This window comes from Ictalurus punctatus, chromosome 16 (genome assembly GCF_001660625.3).
Source record: "Ictalurus punctatus breed USDA103 chromosome 16, Coco_2.0, whole genome shotgun sequence".
Lineage (NCBI taxonomy): Eukaryota > Metazoa > Chordata > Actinopteri > Siluriformes > Ictaluridae > Ictalurus > Ictalurus punctatus.
Window position 1 is genome coordinate 10,585,883 of NC_030431.2, and position 22,595 is coordinate 10,608,477.

Sequence of the window (22,595 nt, forward strand, 5' to 3'; positions counted from 1 at the left end):
GAGAATTTTTTTTTTAATCTTCTGGTGCCACCATACATGGTTTATGGCATTGTTAACCTCAATTTCATTTGATTTGATTCATTCATTTATTTTCTTGGGAGAAACCTTCCTTGTGTTTTTCCCTTAGTAGATCAGTGAACTGTATCTTGCAAATTGGACAACCTCTTTTACCATTTAATTGGGTCGTTTTGCTCAAGAAGAGGATTCTACGTGTGTGATTTAGTGATATATGAGCACCCTCAGTCAACAAATAATTGTGTGTGCTAACAGATGCTTAGCTGTTGGATATGTATTTATGAATGGCAACTCAGGCATACTTAGAACAACTATGTTTACAGGAATATTCTGATGCCTGAATACATATAAACATTAAATGACCTTAAATGTAATTTGATGTGCATGTAAACAGTCATTCAGGAATTAAACACCTCTACAAGAGAGTGTTTTGCAGGTATTCAAAATTAAATATAGTAGATTATAAAAATTCATGGCATGATAAGGCACTGGTAGAATCCTATATCATATACCATGTTTCACTCACCACGCAACAAACATGTGAACACTAACAGATAAAAGGGATTATTATGATAGTTTATCAGCTAGCAGATTTGGTAGCAGAAGGATGCTTGCATTCTTTAAGCTGTATTCAGAGCTGATGACTTAAGCAGGTAACTTATGTCTAAAAGTTTCACCAATATTTTACCTATACTCAGCAAAAAAAGAAGAAAAAAAAAAAAAGAAAGAAATGTCCCTTTTTCAGGAGAAGATAATTTTGTAAAATCCAAATAAGCTTTACAGATCTTTATAGGAAAGGGTTTAAACAATGTTTTTCATGCTTGTTCAATGAACCATAAACTATTATACATGCACTTGTGGAACAGTCCTTAAGACACTAACAGTTTACAGGTGGTAGGCAATTAAGGTCACAGTTACAATAACTTAGGACACTAAAGAGATCTTTCTACTGATTCTGAAAAACATCAGAAGACAGATGCCTAAGGCAGTGGTTCTCAAACTTTTTCACCTTGAGCCCCCCCCCCAAATATGAAATATGAAAGGAATATTCTAAAAGCAACTCATGTAAACACCTTAATCAAAATTTTGTCTTATTCAGAATAAGGTCAATAATTAGATTATAGCTGTCCATGTAAACATAGTCATAGTTCAAAAGTTCACAATCCTGACTTACAGATAGGTTAAAAATGTTTGTTTTTTTAAAATAATGTTCTAGAATTTCTATGCACCTTCCCCCCGGCACCATCTGGCAGCCCCCCAGAGTTTGAGAACTACTGGCCTAGGGTGCCTGCTCACCTGTCTGAACATGCCATAGGCCTGTTGCAGGGAGGCATGGGGACTGCAGATGCGGCCATAGCAATAAACTGCAGTGTCTGTATTGTAAGATGCCTAAGACATTGCAACAGGGAGACAGGAAGGACAGCTGATCATCCTTGCAGAGGAAAATTACATGTAACCATGGGCTCCCTCCCCCCCAGACGTCATTGAGAACTTGCAAATGCCTTGGTGGAAGGGTCGAGTTACTGAGTAACTGACTAAAAGTAACTGTTACTTTTGATATTGACCCCCCCGGCCCCCCTTTGTTCTGGGACTCATTATTACATTTCTGTTCATCAAATGTCTGTGATTAATTTTTTTATGTTATGTGAATGTTTATTAACCCTTTTGTGTCCTTATGTCCTTTTATATATCATTTTGTCCATGTGAATGAAAACAGCATAAATTTTGCTAAAGGTGTGTATTTTTATAGGAATTTTAATATTTCACCCTCATTTGCTTTCATAAATCTATTTTAAAGTGACATTTAAGCATAAAATCATGCATTCTGTGTTCATAGGCTTTTATTTTGTTGACAAGGTTTCAAAACATAAACATACACATATATATATATATATATATATATATATATATATATATATATATATATATATATATATATATATATATATAAAATTCTGAAATGTGTACTATTTTCTCAGGTTTAGCCTCTGGGGAAAACACGTTTTTCCTTTTTTTCCTGATTCGGCTGTATTATAGAGCACTGCAGACCAACCTAATAAATGATTCAGCTATAATTGTGTGGGTGTGTTTGTATGGATATCAGAGTTGTGGTTTTATGTGTGTACTGAAAATTGTGTGTGTGTGTGTGTGTGTGTGTGTGTGTGTGTGTGTGTGTGTGTGTGTGTGTGTGTGTGTGTGAGAACAGTTTGAATGAAAGAAATTATATTGTACTGGAATCACAAATCCCACCACATGTATATGAGTCAAAGAAGGTTTACTGAACTGAAGATTTTTGCATTATGTAAAGAAACCACCGTTTAAAGGGTTAAAATTCTAAAAATGAATGAATTTTGGTAGTTCTGATCGGAACTGATGCTGGTAAAAAAAAAAAATAGTAATAAAAAAAATCGAAGTAAGTGAAAGTGGAAAAAAATATTAATATACAATATTTATGACAGTTTTTTGACATGGACATTTTTGTCCTTCATGGACCTATGAGGTAGGGTTTTTTTTTTTTAATCTGACACTGCATAAGAAATATGAATGCATCAAAATTAATGCTGTTGTTAATCACCGACATATCAAAGACTAATAATCAAAGAAAAACATCTGCTAAGCATTTAGTATTGGACAATTACTGCTATTTTTCTTTTTATCATAATAAAACATCTGTGGCATTATGTAAACAAACCAGCATTTAAAGGGTTACAATTCTGAAAATGAATGAATGTTTGGTAATTATGATTAGAACTGATGCTGTAAAGAAAAAAATTGATGTCAATGAAAGTGGAAAACAATAATATATGATATTTTAATGACAGTTTTTGGACCCATGTGTAACTTTTTTAAATTGATGCACAAGGGTTAATATAAATATTTACACATGTTAAGAAATTTGTTGGAAATAAAAGCAGGTGAATGCAAGAGGACGTTTCTTTTTTTGCTGAGTATATTTTAGATATATCCCCACAGAACAGCATTATATAACATTGTGCATGTTAAGTTTATTTATTTATTTATTGGTTGTTCATTTATTCTATGCACATGTCCTCTTTTGTGGAAAAACAGGAACTTCAGCATGACACACTCTGGTTATTTTAAACTGTCAGACAGTGGTATTGGACTTAATACTGCTCCTTGCTCGAGTTCATCGTGCACGAAAAATTACGTTAATCCAAGCTGAGAATCTTATGTAACAGACATTCAGTAAACTCTACTCAATGCACACAACTCGCACACAACTCTCTGAGTAGTGCTCAAGTCTGTATATACTTCTGAGGTCTGAATACCTTTGTGAGCAATTTTAGTATTAGCTCCTCACTATGTATTAGTAACCTAACTCTGAATATGGTCCATTGAGAAACAGCTACTCTTCTAGCACACAGGCTAAATGTCCACTGCACTTAGCACAGATATCTTCCCCCTCTTCCTTTGCCACTGCTGCGCGTGATGAAATATTCAACATTAGCTGCAACATGCATCACACAAAGAAGGGGCTTGTGGCTATTATTAATTTTTTGTCTATGTCGTCCAGACAGAACTATACTATATGTAGGCAGTACTATGCGAACATATGTAATTGCGTATGAACAGTAAAAAAAAATTATTTTGTCCAATTAGTCACCACTTTGCAGCTGCCACAAACCAGCACAACTTCTCACCATGCCATGACTGAAGTTCTCACCATTCCCTATCCCACACAATTCCTCACACATTTTTTTGCTACTCTCTATTGGAAATTAATTGGAGTAAAATTTCAGGTGACAAGTTCACATGCAGCTGTCTTGTACCCATAGAGAGATATTAGCTAGCTAGCTTGCTATCTATGCTTCCTTCTAGATAACCAGCTGACAAGTATGCCTATAGCTTTACTAGTTTGGTTACTTACTTCACTCTCAGACTCATGCCTAAGTACTCCTCACAGAGGAGCAATTCAAGCTCTGTTATGTTAATTAAATCAAAATACAGAGAAAGCCCAAATGGAGACCTACGTCTTTTCAAAACTGTGAAAAGCATACAATGCATCCATCATGTACTGTAGATGTTCTGAAAACAATTTCCACTGTTCTAAATGAATTGAAACTGTTAGATGGCTTGCTTTGTCTAGCAATTTCAGCTCTTGAACGTGGGAGATTTGACACATAGGTGAAGTGAAGCAAATTGAGAGTGGATTAGCATATGTTATTTCTACCTCCTGACCAAGCACCCCCTTAGAGAAGTATGAAGTAGAATCAGCAGTGTTGGTGAGAAACTGTCATTTGAGTGATATGGAAGGAATCTTACATTTGTCTTAAGCCATTTTTGATTAAGAGCTTGTCTCATCTATCTTGAGACATCTAGATCAACGGTCCCAAAACAAACAATTAATACTGGTCTCTTATACATCAAGGTTGTTTCAATATCCAGAACCTGGATAAAAAGGACTCACAGTTTTCGCAGTCTAAATAAGCCACTGAATGCACGGCTGGAGACTGTATGAATGCTGTTGTTCTGCAGAAACCTGTAGAAGAGAGAATTATACCAAGTAAACTTAATGGCATCTTGTTATGTGAAAGCACTAGCATAAGAACACAAAAAATGCCTGCTTACAAGTCACATTTTATTAGTATTTTCTGAAAGACAGTTAATAATCAACAACAGCATTAATAATCAACAACAACAAAGGCATTTTAATACAGTAATGAAATCAATAGTTTAATTAATGTCCACGTTTAACAATAAGTACTTGGGTAACAATAGGTAATGTTTAAAGTCAACCTTTAAAAGTTTCTTGCTAAAAGCAGGCACAATGATCATATAATTCTGGTCTAGCTGCAAAGAATCAAAAATGTGGTACATTTGAGAATATGCAGAATACAGTTTGAAAGTTTAAAAACAATTTAAAATCCAGTCTAATTAAAACAAAGCTGTGTCATAAAGTAAAAGTTTTCTAGTTCTCGGCTGTTTGTTGTGTTCATAGGCTTGTTCACCATTTTTTTTATTTGTTTATTTAAAATGTTGTATGCAAAAAAATGTTAAACATTAATTTTACTTGATGGCATCATTCTTGTATAACCCAGAATTTCAGTGTCTCTTAGTAGCAGTAATTAACATATGACCAAATATATATACTCATTTGTCTGGTAAACTGAATAACTCTCAGACAGTGAAAAAAGCACCACAAAATCCCAGTGGAAACGTATGGGTTACACATGTAACTCTGTTCCCTGAGAAGGGAATGAGACGTTGCGTTTAGCATAACACCATGGGAGCAACCTTGCACGCGACCGGCATCTGAAGCTTGTGTAAAATCATGCCTATTTATAGGCCTGCCGTGACCAGGTGACGTGGAAATTAAGCGCGCCGCTTGATATATATGCGTGATATACATATGCACCTGTGAACTGTGCCATCAGCCTCTGTTATCTGAAGCAAAGACGCAATTCGCAGGCCTACCCTGGTATGACAAATGCAACGTCTCGTTCCCTTCTCAGTGAACAGGGTAGTTCAAAGGGAACTCTACGTTGTGTTTTAAGACTATGGGAACGAGAATACGCACTCCGTCATACCGAGGATATGGCCTGTTCAAAAAGACCCAAGCGCGAGGGTCACTGCAAGACACTTGAGCCCGGGGTGGAATGAATATCCAGGCTGTAATATAGAATGAATGTGTGTGCTACTGCAGGGTGGTCTACGTGGTATGCGCGGCCTGCAGATGGGCCTTTAGAGTCAGAAGCTTCTCAGAGGCTGACTCTAAGGGCTCAAAAGAGGCCCCTGACAGACCTTCCAGGACCACAGAAAAGTCCCAGGAAGGTATGCACGGCCTGCAGATGGGCCTCAGCCGTCAGACACCACGCATAAACCTTGAAGTTAGAGGAAGTTGCCCTGATTGTAGAAGGAGACAACCACGCTGAGAAACATTCTTGTAAGAACTCCAGGACTGTAGCTATTGTGCAGTTCACTGGGTCTAGCTGACGTTCCTCACACCACAAGACAAAAAGCCACTACTTGACCGCATACAATTTCCTCGTGGATGGGGCTCTAGCGTTCAACAACCTCAGTTGTGAGACCAGAATCTATGAGCTGGTGCCCTCAGGAGCCAGACCCACAGTTTCCATAGTTCCGGCCTAGGGTGATAAATCAGCCCTCTGGCTTGAGACAGTAGATCCCTGCGGATGGGAATCTCCCAAGGAATGCCATCTAGCAGGGATATTATCTCTGAGAACCATATTCGAGCTGGCCACTAAGGTGCTACTGGCAGCAGACGTAGACCGTCAGTCTACAGTTCCCTGGATCGTGCTAGAATTAACCAGTCGTCACAATTAACCAGGAGTCACAATGGAGCCAGAATGACATCCGTGCACTTTGTGAAGGCGCGATAAAGCTAGCCCGAAGGGAAGAACCCGATCTTGGCTATGTGGAAATATGCACCTTTTAGATCTATCGTCACAAACCAGTCCTCAAACTGAATCTGTGGAACATTAAGTTTGGGCATCAACATCTTGAACCTGTATGTCCGAAGAGTACAGTTCATATGACACAGATGTAAAATTGGCTGCATTCTCCTCTATTTTTTGCGGACCAGAAAATAATGGCTGTAAAAAACTCTCTCCCTCAGGGAACGGGGTACATGTTCTATGGCCCCTTTTTCCAAGAGGGATCTTACTTAGCACGACGCTAACGTCGCGCTCTGGTCTGTGCTGACTACTGTGGTGAGCACACCTCTGAACCGGGGGGTCGGGCTCTAAACTGGACCCGGTAACCCTTTTCTACGGTAGACAGAACCCATGAAGACACATTTGGCAGGAGATTCCACACTACCAGACAGTCTTTTAGTGACAGTAACTATTCCACATTCTATTGGAGGGAAAGCATCATATTTTCGTTGCCCTGTGACAGCTCGCTGACTAGAGAACGTTGAAAACTACAGTAGCACTTGGGGCTAACTGCCCTAACAACCTCATGTCCCCTGACACGTCCATCCACGGCCCCTCAGGACCGCTCCTCTTTGTCTGCTTGGCCTTTATGACCATTCTCAGATCAGGCCTAGTAGCAGGCCGCGACTGTGGCCGCCCGGTTCTCCTGGCTGTCTGTGGGGGTTGGCGGGCTGCCATACTCGCCTTCTATGTCTCCCACACATTAGCGCTGGCACGGGCTCCACACGTGGATGCCTGGTTGAACTTTACACAACAGGAAAGGAACTGGCTGAATGCCGCCATATGTCGAGCTCACTCAGCAGGTCTGCTTGATAGGCCTGCAACACTGTCATTGTCTGTAGTGACCCACAAGCAAGACTACTACTGCATAGGCCTTGCCCACCAATGCCACGGTGGCCTTACACAGTGGCTTGGATGGCAAAGCCGGCCTCCCTAAATTACCTGCCATCGATGGAGAGAGGTAGCTCGCAAATGCCTCCTCCACCTTCAGCATAGCTAAACAGCCATGCTGTTCATTCCCCACAATGGCTGAATAATCCAACATCGTGGGGTTATAAATAGGGCTTATGCATGGTTTTCCCCCCAGAAGCCTGATATTTTGTCATGCACTTCTGGAAGAAAAGGGAGTTTTCTGCAGTGTGAGGGATTTCTTTCACTGGGGAGAGGAAAGCTCATCTAGCCTTAGTAAATCACTTCAAGCAGCTCTTTATATGCTGCTCTCAGTTTTTAGCACACCCTTCTGGCTCCTCGTAGTCAGAGAGGAATTATTGCTATTATTTTTGTGCGTGCTTTTTTTTTGGCTTTGGCTTTCCATAGTGGAAGGAGGAGTCGCGACACGAGCTCTAAAATCCAGCGGAGAGCCAGACCCAGAAAACAGAGCAAGAGATAGAGCAGCGCTTGTCTCTAGCCCCTCTTCTGGATCCACAAGAGATCCCCCTGACCTGAGATGGCTAGCGGCCGGCCCAGATCCACGAGGCTCTGAAACCCAACTTGTTTCGGCTTCCAAGAAGAGAGAGTCACGAGCGGAGCTGCGTAATGTAGGCGTTATAATGCGCAGTCAGACCTCTCAAGGACTGCCGTCGCATGCTGCTCGCTAGACACTTCACACAGAAAGTGTGCACTACTCCCCGTGATGAGACGGGAGCAAGGCGTGACACACTTCCTGAATTCCCTCACTCATTTTTAAAGGGATAGAAGAGTCCAGAGATTTTGAGAAAAGATAGAGAGGAAATGAAGCGTCTTTTTATTTCTTTACACAAACAACCGACATGCAGTCTCGCTGAAGATAACAAGGCTGACGGTGCGGTTCACAGGTGCATATTATATATATATATATATATATATATATATATATATATATATATATATATATATATATATATAGATAGATAGATAGATAGAGCACGCGGTGCGATTAATTGCCACGTCACCTGATCACGGCCGGGCCTATAAATAAGCCTGATTTTCACAAGCTTCAGATGCCGGTCGCACGCAAGGGCGCTCCCATAGTTTTATGCTAAATGCAGCATGTAATTCCCTTTAAAAGGGAACGTGTGTGTGTGTGTGTGTGTGTGTGTGTGTGTGTGTGTGTGTGTGTGTGTGTGTGTGTGTGAGAGAGAGAGAGAGAGAGAGAGAGGCCCAAAATTCAGTCCAATGAAAAACTGTGGGTAGAACAATATGTGCAAGTGAGAGGGACCAGTAGGAGTGATACAAAGAGAGGATCGGAAAAGAGGAGTGCAGCAGCTAAAAAGTTGGTAGTTTGGAGCTCGACAAAAATAAATAAATAAAAGTCTTCCTTCACTTTAAGCATAGCTTGGTTAAGTACAGATATACCACATATTTTCTAATTGATAATCATCACTGACACTGTTGCTTATACCCAGAAAAATGCTGTGCATACATTTGTGGAGATTTTCAAAGTCTGCTTAATGTTTGCTTAATAATTTCGCCTGCCCTGCTAAGTAACCTGTATGTACTGTATGCTAGCATCTATTACTGCTATTGCTGCATCTGCATTAGTTTAGCCACAGTGAGCTGCTGACTCTGCATGACTTTTGGGTTGTAGTCAGAGAAAGAGACCTCAATTTTTTTCCTCTGCTCAACTTGATTGCCACAAAGTCTTTACTTTTAAACCAGATAGCTCTTGGATTCTCTTGCGATTCTCAAGCGACGGCACTCTACATAGATGATGTGCTCTAGCTACAGTGCCCACCACTAATATTGGCACCCTTGGAAAATATGACCAAAGAAGGCAGTGAAAAATTGACTATGTTTAACCTTTTGATATTTTGTTTAAAAAAAAATTCACAAAAATTCTCATGGATAACAAACAATTGCAAACACAACATTTAGAAAATAAATAAATAAATACGTGTGCGCACCATAATTACTGGTACCCCTATGAATTCATATGATATATTTGAAGTATATTCCCACTGATATTTTAATTTTTTTTTGCACACCTGGATGAATATAAACAGGAAATTGTTCAACCATGACTTCCTGTTTCACAGGGATATAAATGGTCTGCGCTTATATAGTGCTTTTATCCAAAGCACTTTACACCATGTCTCATTCACCCATTCACACACACCCCAATGGTAGCAGAGCTGCCATGCAAGGCCCTAACTTGGGGTTCATTGTCTTGCCCAAGGACACTTCGGTATGTGGAGTCATGTGGGCCAGGAATCGAACTGCCAACCCTACGATAAGTGGACAACCCGCTCTACCACCTGAGCCACAGCTGCCTATATGAATATAAATACCTCATAAAGATATAAATATGAGGTAACACACACATTGAGGGGAAAAAAGTATTTGATCCCCTGCTGATTTTGTATGTTTGCCCACTGACAAAGAAATTAATATTCTATCATTTTAATGGTAGATTTATTTGAACAGTGAGACACAGAATAACAACAAAAAAAATCCAGAAAAAACGCATGTCAAAAATGTTATAAATTGATTTGCATTTTGATGAGGGAAATAAGTATTTGACCCCTCTGCAAAACTTGACTTAGTACTTGGTGGCAAAACCCTTGTTGGCAATCACAGAGGTCAGACGTTTCTTGTAGTTGGCCACCGGGTTTGCACACATTTCAGGGGGGATTTTGTCCCACTCCTCTTTGCAGATCTTCTCCAAGTCATTAAGGTTTCGAGGCTGACGTTTGGCAACTCGAACCTTCAGCTCCCTCCACAGATTTTCTATGGGATTAAGGTCTGGAGACTGGCTAGGCCACTCCAGGACCTTAATGTGCTTCTTCTTGAGCCACTCCTTTGTTGCCTTGGCCGTGTGTTTTGGGTCATTGTCATGCTGGAATACCCATCCACAACCCATTTTCAATGCCCTGGCTGAGGGAAGGAGGTTGTCACCCAAGATTTGACGGTACATGGCCCCGTCCATCGTCCCCTTGCTGCGGTGAAGTTGTCCTGTCCCCTTAGCAGAAAAACACCCCCAAAGCATAATGTTTCCACCTCCATGTTTGACGTTGGGATTGGTGTTCTTGGGGTCATAGACAGCATTCCTACTCCTCCAAACACGGAGAGTTGAGTTGATGCCACAGAGCTCCATTTTGGTCTCATCTGACCACAACACTTTCACCCAGTTGTCCTCTGAATCATTCAGATGTTCATTGGCAAACTTCAGACGGGCATGTATATGTACTTTCTTGAGCAGGGGGACCTTGCGGGCACTGCAGGATTTCAGTCCTTCACGGCGTAGTGTGTTACCAATTGTTTTCTTGGTGACCATGGTCCCAGCTGCCTTGAGATCATTGTTAAGATCCTCCCGTGTAGTTCTGGTCTGATTCCTCACTGTTCTTATGATCACTGCAACGCCACGAGGTAAGATCTTGCATGGAGCCCCAGGCCGAGGGAGACTGACAGTTCTTTTGGGTTTCTTCCATTTGCGAATAATCGCACCAACTGTTGTCACCTTCTCACCAAGCTGCTTGGCAATGGTCTTGTAGCCCATTCCAGACTTGTGTAGGTCTACAATCTTGTCCCTGACATCCTTGGACAGCTCTTTGGTCTTGGCCATGGTGGAGAGTTTGGAATCTGATTGATTGCTTGCTTCTGTGGACAGGTGTCTTTTATACAGGTAACAAGCTGAGATTAGGAGCACTCCCTTTAAGAGTGTGCTCCTAATCTCAGCTCGTTACCTGTATAAAAGACACCTGGGAGCCAGAAATCTTTCTGATTGAGAGGGGGTCAAATACTTATTTCCCTCATTAAAATGCAAATCAATTTATAACATTTTTGACATGCATTTTTCTGGATTTTCTTATTGTTATTCTGTCTCTCACTGTTCAAATAAATCTACCATTAAAATTATAGACTGATCATTTCTTTGTCAGTGGGCAAACGTACAAAATCAGCAGGGGATCAAATACTCCCCCCCCCCTCCCCCTCACTGTAGGCCAAATTCCCTTAGGTCATCCATAACAATGGGTAAGACCAAGGAATATAGCTGTGATGTGCAGCAAAAGGTTGGTGAGCTTCACAAAATGGGAAATGGCTATAAGAAAATAGCACAAGCATTGAAAATGTCCATTTCCACCATCAGGGCAATAATTGAGAATGTAAATTAATCAATTATGAATCAACCTAGAAGAAGATGTCTGTCTATATTGTCTCAGTGCACTGTGAAGAGGATGGTTTGAGTGGCCAAAAAATCTCCAAGGATCACAGCTAGAGAACTGCAGAAGTTAGTTGCGTCTTGGGGCCAGAAAGTCTCAAAAACTACAGTCCGAAGTCACCTACATCACCATAAGTTGTTTGGAAAGGTTTCAAGAAAAAAAAAAAAAAAAAAAAAAAACCTCTACTCTCATCCAAAAACAAACTCAAGTATCTTTAGTTTGGAACTTCAAATGGGATCGGGTTCTTTGGTTCTATGAAACCAAAATGAGCTTTTTGGCAATAAATACCAGAGGTGGTTTTGGTGCACACAGAGAGGTAGCCATATGGAAGAGTACAGTGCATCCGGAAAGTATTCACAGTGCTTCACTTTTTCCACATTTTGATATGTTACAGCCTTATTCCAAAATGGATTAAATTCATTATTTTCCTCAAAATTCTACAAACAATACCATAATGACAACGTGAAAGAAGTTTGCTTGAAATCTTTTCAAATTTATTAAAAAAAAAAAAAAAAAATTTAAAACCCCACATGTACATAAGTATTCACAGCCTTCGCACAATACATTGTTGAAGCACCTTTGGCACCAATTACAGCCTCAAGTCTTTTTGAGTATGATGCTACAAGCTTGGCACACCTACTTTTGGATAGTTTCTCCCATTCTTCTTTGCAGGAACTCTCAAGCTCCATCAGGTTGGATGGAGAGCGTCGGTGCAAAGCCATTTTCAGATCTCTCCAGAGATGTTCAATCGGGTTGAAGTCTGGGCTCTGGCTTGGCCACTCAAGGACATTCACAGAGTTGTCATGTAGCCACTCGTTTGTTATCTTGGCTGTGTGCTTAGGGTCATTGTCCTGTTGGAAGATGAACCTTCGAGGTCCAGAGTGCTCTGGAGAAGGTTTTCATCAAGGATGTCTCAGGACATTACTGCATTCATCTTTCCCTCGATCCTGACTAGTCTCCCAGTTCCTGCCACTGAAAAACATCCCCACAGCATGATGCTGCCACCACCATGCTTCACTGTAGGGATGGTATTGGCCAGGTGATGACTGGTGCCTGGTCTCCTCCAGACATGAGGCTTGCCATTCAGGCAAAAGAGTTCAATATTTGTTTCATCAGACCAGAGAATTTTGTTTCTCATAGTCTGAGAGTCCTTCAGGTGCCTTTTGGCAAACTCCAGGCGTCCTGTGGCTTCCGTCTGGCCACTCTGCCATACAGGCCTGATTGGTGGAGTGCTGCAGAGATGGTTGGTCTTCTGGTGGACTCCAATCAAGCTGTGGAAACATCAAGGATGATCAGTGGAAAGAGGATGCACCTGAGCTCAATTTTGAGTCTCATGGCAAAAGCTGTGAATACTTATGTACATGTGCTTTTTTTGTTTTTTTATTTTTAATAAATTTGCGAAGATTTCAAACAAACTTTCATGTTGTCATTATGGTTTATTGTTTGTAGAATTTTGAGGAAAATAATTAATTTAATCCATTTTGGAATAAGGCTGTAACATAACAAAATGTGGAAAAAGTGAAGCGCTGTGAATACTTTCCGGATGCACTGTACCTCATGCCTACAGTTAAATATGCTGGTGGCTCTTTAATGTTTTGGGGCTGTTTTTCTGTCAGAGGACCTGGACATTTTGTTATGACACATGGCATCATGGACTATCAAATATCAACAAATATAAAATGAAAACTTGACTGCCTCTGCCAGAAAGCTTAAAATATCCCGTGGTTATTCTTCCAGCAAGACAATGATCCAAATCATACAACAAAATCAACACAAATATTTTACTGACCACAAAATCAAGGTGTGGCCATGGCCATCCCAGTCCCCTGACTTGAAATAGATAGAAAACCTGTGGGGGGAACTGAAGAGGAGAGTCCACCAGTGTGTACCTCAAAATTTGAACGATCTGGAGAGATTCTGTATGGGGGAATGGTCTCAGATCCCTTGCCATGTATTCTCCAACCTCATTAGGCATTATAGGAGAAGACTCAGCTGTTATCTTGGCAAAGGTAGGTAGTGCAAAGTATTGACTAAAAGGTGCCAATAATTGTGGCACGCCTATATTTAACAAATATTGTTTTTTGATAAACCTGTGTGTTTACAATTGTTTGAGATGCATGAGAGTAGAGTATTTTTGTGATTTGTTTTAACAAAAAAAATGTTAAACAATAAAGAATTTTTCACAGCCTTCCTTGGTCATATTTACCAAGGGTGCCAATATTAGTGGATTCAGGAGAAGATGTATTGGAAAGTAGTAACTCTGTAGAGGCTGAAATCTTTATTTATTTATAATCTAAAGCCAATTACACTGGGTGTTTTGGCTATATAAAGCTCACAACTTAAATTAAAAATCCAAATTAGTACATTTGTAATTATTTTGGAGATTCTAGATTTTTACTATTTGTTATTTTTCCTCCTTTACAAAAATATTGATAACTGAAGCCAGATAATCATATGCCTGTGAGTCCAAATAGAAGAAGATTTGGGGAGGCTGCCGGGAATAGACTCCAGATTCACTGAGAACCTGACCATGATAAAGTGGTTACTGAAGATGAATGAATTAATAAGAGTAATTTGAGGGTATGTACGTCCATATTGAGTTTAGTAACTGTGGTTTTTATATAATGGTGGTAACGAAAGGTCTAGAGTAAATCTGGGTCTGTTGCTGTTGTATGAAATCTCAAAATGAAACCCAAGTCTTAGTAACGAAAGGTCATTAAAAATATATATATAAATAAATAAATAAATCAGATAAAGTCAGAAACAAAGTCAAAGAAGAATAGAACAGCATATTTTTAAAAATGTTGATCACACTAGACAAGGTTTAACAAGTGATCATCCTCAAGCACAGAAAGACCAGGTAACAGTTTACTTTAAAAAGTGAAAACATTTCTGGGACAAAGTTCTGTGTAATAGACAGATATAAAATAAATAAATAAATAAATAAATAAATAAATAAAACAAACAAACAAATCCCAACAACTCTGTATTACATGTAATGAAATGAGGATGAGGGTGTGGATTTGGGGTAGTAAATTATCCTCAACTATTAACTGTTTATCACATCTAACTCACAACTGCAAAAATAAATATAAAATGTAAAATATAAATATAAAAATGGTGCTCCATCTGGAGAATAAAACAAAGCAAACACAATCTTGGTCTCACCAAGCCTTTTCTATTTTTTATTTTATTGTATGTTGCGGCCCGTCCTAGACCGGGTCATAACTATCGATTTCTGATTTTTTCAAAATTATATTAACAACTTTGGTACAATTTTTACTAGTATGAGGTACATTTTCAAAATGTACAAAATTCATTTTCCTAGTACAAAATTCTAAAATGATTGCGCTTGTAATTCTCATTCTTTTAAAACATACTCCTATGTTATCAACTTCAAACATTTGGTTTATTTACCAAAACACATTAGTATGGTCTTCATTCAATTATTACTCACACCAGTAAAACCAGTTGCAAACACTATTGTACTGTATTTCAGGTTCACCTGTCAGTGAAGCATGCGTTCGACACTGAGGCACATCAGTGCCTGAAGTGCACAAAATTTCACTTTCCACTTCCAAAGTACAAAATAAAATTTGAGGACATTGAGGCAATAGGCCAACTTCAGTCCCATTTATTTTGGGTGGTAGTACATGGAAGTAGGCAGGCCAAATATAAAATCTATCTATCTATCTATCTATCTATCTATCCATCCATCCATCCATCCATCTTTTTTTTGGTCTGGCAGACTCGCCTGTTTTCTCTTGGTTTTTCTCAACATACACATGAAAACATGTGTTTTAAGTTACTGTGTGACTGATAACTGAGCCAAGTACACTAGAGTTGAATTTAAATCTTCGTTTTCTGTTGTCAGTAGTGATGTGTCATTCATGAACGATTCATTCATTTCAAGCGAATCTTTAATATGATGAGTTGTCTCAAAGTGATTCGTTCATTTTTGACCACACATGCGCTGTAACATCTCTATAGGTTCTGTACAGGAAACAGAAGTGATTAGTTCACCTCTCGAGTCTTCAGGTTCGAGTCATTTCAGAACTAATCATTTCTGTTTTTAGGGAACAGTTGTGACAAATGCAACGTGACAAAAGAATGACTCTGATTGGGAGGCGTGGTGAACTAACAGACTGCATAGCCTGAAGACCTACTGCTAAGCTACTAATTAATCATTTCTGTTTCTCATAATTTGGCCTTGGTTGCATTAGCCTACAGTTTATTTTTATTCCAAATGTGATCAACATTTGCATAAGTACTAGATGTGTTGGTGAATTTAACATTTTAATTATATTCTGCTGAAATGAATGAAATGGCTCAAAAAAAAGATTTGTTCATTTTGCTGAATGAGATTCAAAGATCCCAGGCAGTAAAATGATCCAAATTTCCAATCACTAATTGTCAGAGCATGCATTCTCTCTCTCCCTCTTTCTCTCTCAAACACAAGTTCGTGTTCCCAGGTCGTTGCCATGGAGATAAATAAACCGAAACCATTATTTAATGCTGTGGCGTGAGTTAGCGAGATTAAGCTAATCGCGGAAAGGATAAAGTGGATGGAAAAAAGATGCCAGGAGGAGCTGAAAAAGAAATATTCATGTCTACAGACAATGAGACAGTTATAAACAAAGTTGCAGAAACCAGTGCACTGCTTAGGTGGTTGTTGATGCTGTAGGGCTTTGCCATTTTCAGTTCTGACTGTAAACCAAAACGTGAATGGTAGAAGGCCTTCTTTCAAGATGCATACTGATTTTCCATTTAGTTATTGATGAGTGCTTTGCAGTTTTCAATTTTGAGTGCAAACATTTTTTCCATAATGTTTCAGTTCTATTTTTTTTTTTTAGCAGAAATGTTTCATATAATTTATTTCATTATTTTATTTATTAAATTGATATGGATAAAAAAATAAATAAATAAATTAAAATAGTGCCAAAAGTATATTTCTTATCTTTCTTGAATACAAACCATCTTTTCCCCATAATGTAACATTTGGACTCTTTATAGCAGAAAATTTGGCCATGCGATTTGTTAGAAATATTTACGGCCATATTTATATTATTAATATTTCTCCTGGTACTTATATGCATATTAGATGCATATGAATTAGTCTACCGTTGGAACAAAAATTACATTTGTCACATGTTACAGACCAAATATATTTACTTATTTTTTCTTTAATATACTGCTTTTATTTTATGAAAAGTACAAGTAAATTAAACCATGACAATGTCAGTGGACTTCTCATAAAATGTCATGTTAAACTAATATTCAGAAACTTTGTAGGAGTTTATAGGTATCATAAGAGTTACACTGATGGGAATACTGCTGTGACAAGATGAGATACTTTGTAAAGGGTATGACTGTTTTTGAATTGTATTATTTTTATTGCAGGTCTTTTGGGAGCGCAGTTGAACACATCAAGGACTTACAGATGTTGGCTGTAACCTGTCAGCCTGCATAGATGTCTATTCCAGTCATACCTACACCACACCAGGCTTCTTTCTGCCATGTCTGGATGGTTGACTACTGTAGCACAAAGTTCGCTTCAGAATTAGATGTATAGAAACATAAAAAAGGGACATAACTAACTGAATACTGCAAAAGCAAAGAACTTGCCTTACTTCAGAAATACATGCTAATTGCAAAGGAAAACTATTTATCCACTATATTTCTTTGTGCTCTATTTTCAAGAGTAACATTTCTTTATAATTTTAAAAATCCTGTCATCTACTAACACTGATGTTGTGCACACCTGTATGTCTTTCTTTTGTGGAACACTAAAGGAGATCTCTGTTCACCGCCCTGTTCTTCCTCTCTGTGACCTCCACATCGTGTGCTAACTCGGGGCCTCATGTTAACGTACCATCTTTGGGATGTTTATCCTCTTCTAATGACCGACCTATAACCATGCATAAGTCTATGGTATCCTGCAGTGTAATAAACAAAGAACAGCACTTTTACTTCGTGTCTGGCTGAGTTACATCAACTTTCCTGAGAAACCCGTGAGGATATAGCCAGATCCTTACACTCTGCTCGGGGTATGGCTTGGACAGACCAATAAGGTGAGAGCTACCCGATTATTTAAGGACCCTTATTTTGGTAGGCGCATATGTGTCTTGGTGATTCGCAGTTCCTCACTCCCTGGAATTTCCGGTTCCCATTTCCATTCAGGTACATTGAGGCTTTGCTCACGGTGTAATGAGGTGAATATCTCAAGGCTAATTTGTTTATTTATGGTCTTAGAGTGGCACTGGTGGTGCGTGCGTTGTGGCGAATTGGCGGCGGAGATTGCGTTCAGTGATCACAACATTATCCGGTGACTGAATGATATGTATATCGAGCCGCGGTACCCGAGAGTAATCATACAACTTCGCGTCTGGTGTTTGTTCAACCCAATGGTGAGAGTGGGGAGTTGAGCATCTAAGTGTTCTCCAAGACAAATCCCTAGCCGAAGACGCTACATGTGATGCCGCTGCTGTTTTGCTTCACCTGATTCGCTTTGCTGGTCGTTTTCTTGATCTGTTTTGCTTTATGGTTTTATTCATTGTTCTACTTATTGTTTTGCTCTACTGTCATTTACTTTGTTTTAATTATTGTCTTGCTTTGTCTAGTATTGTTCATTGTGCTAATATATGTTTGCTTCTATTGTTGTTTTTGTACTTTAGTTTTGGATGTATTTTTGGTTTGTTTCGCAACCACAGGTAGTGTGAGAGGCTAATTAGTAAATTGGTGTTTTCCAGCCTCAAACCTGTTCTTTCAGCTTTTATATATAGTAACCACCTTACTATTGGTGGGGTATATGCTATGCCTTATTGTCTCCATGCTACAGTGGCTATATTTTCCATTTTGTATTGTTTACCATAATTCTGGTTCTGCTTAGGTGCTGTTAACTGCCTCCAATTCATGTGCTGTCAATGGGCCTGGGTGTTATAGCCACCACACCTTGGTGTCTGTAATATTTGTTTCTCATTGTTTAGTGTTTGTGTAATTTTGGGTTAACCAGTCTTTTCTTTCTCTTAAGGAGCCAGTGAGTCTTGGTGGGACAGGGGAGGCCAGCTGAATTTATTCGGTGGTGTGTGCTTCACAGCGTGCTCAGTGTGCCAACACAATAACTTCCTTCTGGTGTAGGTAGTGTTTGGTGATTTTTGGTGTGACCTGAGGTGGGTTTGGATGACCTGCCGAGCTGTAGCTGGCCTGCCTTGTTCTAGCCAAGCCTGGGTCTGGAGAAGTGCTTAGTTTTAAAATCCTTATTGTGCTTCATGGGAGAGTGATTTATTATTTTTTTAAAATATGTATTTATTTATTAATATTTACATGTTAAGTTTTAATGATGCTTAAGTGTCATAATAAAATTTTTATGTACGTTCTCATGTTCTTTGCCCCGACTGATAGAACTTATGTGTGCCTTTTATTTGGGATTATTTCCCCTGGTTCTCACCCAGGGTGGTGTAGTTGGATTTACTAAATTTGGATAAACATATCCGTCCACTTGGTAATGCCACATTTTGGCGTAATCGGCAGGATAAACATTTCCTTCCACTTGGGAACGCCACACTTAGATGCTTTTCTGCTCACCATAGCTGTAACGAGTGCTTATTTGGGTCACTATAGACTTCCTGTCAGCTCAGACCAGTCTGGTAATTCTTCTCTGATCGCTCAACAATTTACAATTCTGTGCATGAAAATCCCAGGAGATCAGAAGTTTCTGAAATACTCAAATGAGCCCATCTGACACCAACAACCATGCTATGGTTGAAGTCACAGAGATGACATTTTTCCCCATTCTGATTGTTGAATTGAACATTAATTGAAGCTCTTGACCTGTATCTGCATGATCCCCCCCCCCCCCCCCCCCGATTGGCCAATTAGATAACTTCATGAATGTGCAGTTGTACATGGTGTTCCTAATAAAGAGGACAGAAAGTGTATGTTTTCAATGAAGCCTATAAAGCACTTCCCAATAGTTCAGTCAAGGGTGACAAGAGACAAGGGTGTCTCCCAAATGCTGTAAATGTAATTAAACCTTCTCCATAGACATCACATCATAGTTCATCTTTGACTACAGTGTGACTACAGTATAACAAAACTATGTTTTGGTTATAAGTACTTTGATTTAATACTGAGATGAATGCTTGGACACTTACAGTCGCTGTAGGTCAGTATATTTAGAGAAGACATCATCAGGAAGCTCTCTCAGATCATTGCTCTTCAGAGACCTGAGCAGTGATTCAGCATCAGGATGGAAAAAACATTAGTGTTACTATTATTTATCTCCCAGAAAAGATTGAGTCAATTAATTTTTAAAACACTAAAATATCTCATTCAGTATTCAGCATAATGATTTGCACTTCCCAAAAACTATTTATCCCCAAGTCTGATCCTTGCTTCAGTGGATAATATTGTAAATTTCTACCTAAAAACAGTCACTGTAATGCTATGATGCTCACAATTAACATCTTTTTAATATACTAAATAGTATTTGACTATAGTATATATTTGAGAAGAAGCTTTCCTTCAGAGTTCTACAGAAATGCTTTGTGACATTGTCTATTGTTAAAAGTGCTATACAAATAAAATAACTGTATAAGAATATAATTCTCAAACAGATAAACACACTGCCTCTGGATTAGAGCACCTGCAAAACACCATACATCTCGATGTAACAAAAATGTTCTCGTCCCACTCCAAGCTGTGTAGCTAAACAAGCAGGAAAAACAAACAAACAAACCACACAACTGCATTCCTGCCACACAAAAGAAGAATCACATGGTAATATCTCTGAGAAGAGTACTTACAGCCAAGTCACGTTAGAGGAGAGAAGAGGCACGTCATACAAGTTCACCCCCACACATTCCACTTCTGTCTTGGTGCAGTCGCAGCTCTCTGGATACTGCTGAAGAGCTAAAAGAAATCATCAGACTCGTACATGCTTATAAGTTCAGGCTCATTTGCTGAACTGTATTGACAGCAATGAATATTAAATTCAGATCTGCTGCTGCTTTAGTTCCACTGGGACCAAAAAGTGTTTCGATGCATGACCATTTACATGGTGATGGCTGTCAGCATATACAAAACATGCTTTAAGTCATAAAGTTAGTCCTACACCACCATCATATATCTGAAAAGGCACGTGGGCTATGCTTTTCTGGAAAATTCCAATTTCAGTTAAGACATATAGCATGTGACTTTAAACTATTCTCATCAGAGAAAGTGTTATCTAAGCACATCACCTTTTTTTAAGGGAAAGAAACCGTGAGAGAGACATAAACATACAGCAGGCATCAGTGAGGTCCTGTGGTTCAGCTTTCTTTGTAATGGTACGGTCAAAGATGTCAGCCCATCCACTGTTATCACCTGAGGACAGACATTTCAACTGAGCAAACAGGCACTTTGGTACACATTCATGTAGTAAAATGAATAATGCAGGTAAATTGGTCACGTTGAATAAATAAATTAGTCATTTATGTCTTCTGGATTTCTTTTCTTGTTAGTAGGAGTTGCTGTGGTGGCAGCCAATACCACAGTCCACAACCTGTTAGATGGGATTCAGGCAGAGTTCAGTTCCAAAGCTGACAAAGTAAAGCTTGTTTATCTGTGTGTTGAATTTGAGACAACTGAATTATATAGGAAGATAGAACTCCAGGAACATGGTTGGTGATAACAACTCAAGAAACTATCATTTGATTATTTAACTCACTATACTCATCAGCCACTTGATTAGGAACACCTCCGCTCATTGATGCAATTATCCAATCAGCAGCACAATGCATACAATCATGCAGAAACAGGTAAATGTTTGCATCAAACATTAGAACATATTTAATCTTAGTAACTTCTCACTGGCATGGTTGTTGGTGTCAGATGCACTGGTTTGAGTATTTTAGTATTTTAGATTTTCATACACAACAGTGTCTGGCATTTTTACACAAAAAGAAAGTTATTCAGATCAATCTGCTTTATCTTATGATAAAACATTTCTAACCTGAAAAAACATACAGTGAGCAGCAACTCTGCAGGCAGAAATGTATTGTTGAGACAGGTCAAAGGATAATTAACAGACCAGTTTGAGATAACAGGAAGTCTTCGGTAACTCATATAACCATTCTTTACAACAATGATGAGGACAAAAGCATCTCAGAAAGCACAAAACATTGAACTTTGAGGCAACTGCAGAAGATCACATCAGGTTCCATTCCTGTCAGCTGAGAATAGGAATCTGAGGCTACAGGCTAAACTCGACAGTTGAAGATCGGAAAAAATGTTGCGCGCTCTGAATGATCTTGATTTCTGTTTTGATGGTAGGGTCAGAATTTGGCATCACCAGCATGAATCTGATCATCCAAACGGCCTTATGTCACATTTCTGGATGTTTATGTTGTATCAGTGTGGGGAATGTTTCTTTGGCACACATTGGTCCCCTTAATACCAATTAAGCATCGCTGGAATGCCACAACCTATCTGTGCTGGTGACCACATGCTTCCCTTTATGACCACAATTCACCCATCTTATAATGGCTACTTACAGCATAGTGTGTCATGTCACAAAGCAAATAGTCATCTCACACTGATTTCATGAACATGATAATAAGTTCTGTATACATTAAGATCTGATCAGAAGCCAATAGAGCACCTTTGGGATGTGGTAGACTAGAAGATTTGCAGCATGCATGTGCAGCTGACAAATCTGTAGCAATTATGTGATGCAATGTAAAAATGGACGAGAACACCAAAGCAATGTTTCTATCACCTTGCGGAATCCGTGCCATGAATTAAGGCTGTTTTGAGAGCAAAGGGTGTCTGAGTCAGCACTAGCATTGTGTTCCTAAAAGTGACCATAATCAATACACTTACTAAACTATTACGTTTCAAAAAGTGTTGATATAATGCTGGGAAACTATGCAATACTATTATGACCTAAGGGCTGGAAAACACTGATTAAAAAAAAAAAAGTCAAGGAGCAGCAGTGACATGCACTGAGATAAACCTATGAGAGAAACACGTCAAGTGAAAATTTGCT

At 39.1% G+C, this 22,595-nt stretch overlaps 1 protein-coding gene and 1 long non-coding RNA gene across 6 annotated transcripts in view; one reads left to right on the forward strand and one right to left on the reverse strand.

The window, feature by feature from the left end:
- rxfp2a (relaxin family peptide receptor 2a) overlaps nt 1–22,595 on the reverse strand; it is a 141,510-nt gene that overhangs the window by 60,800 nt on the left and 58,115 nt on the right. For 4 of the 5 annotated variants that reach the window (XM_047160690.2, XM_047160689.2, XM_017489990.3 and 1 more), the window contains exons 3-6: nt 20,852–20,932; nt 20,374–20,479; nt 19,723–19,794; nt 4,445–4,516 (exon numbers count right to left, since the gene is read on the reverse strand). In XM_047160690.2, the coding sequence (XP_047016646.1) occupies nt 4,445–4,516; nt 19,723–19,794; nt 20,374–20,479; nt 20,852–20,932 (331 nt within the window). Of the gene's footprint in view, nt 1–4,444; nt 4,517–12,209; nt 12,434–19,722; nt 19,795–20,373; nt 20,480–20,851; nt 20,933–22,595 lie in introns of those variants that run through there. The other variant, XM_053686675.1, reaches the window with a different exon arrangement.
- Nucleotides 16,515–18,948, forward strand: LOC128635182 (uncharacterized). Its single transcript, XR_008398076.1, has 2 exons — nt 16,515–17,749; nt 17,822–18,948. It is a non-coding gene; the product is annotated as an uncharacterized LOC128635182 (long non-coding RNA).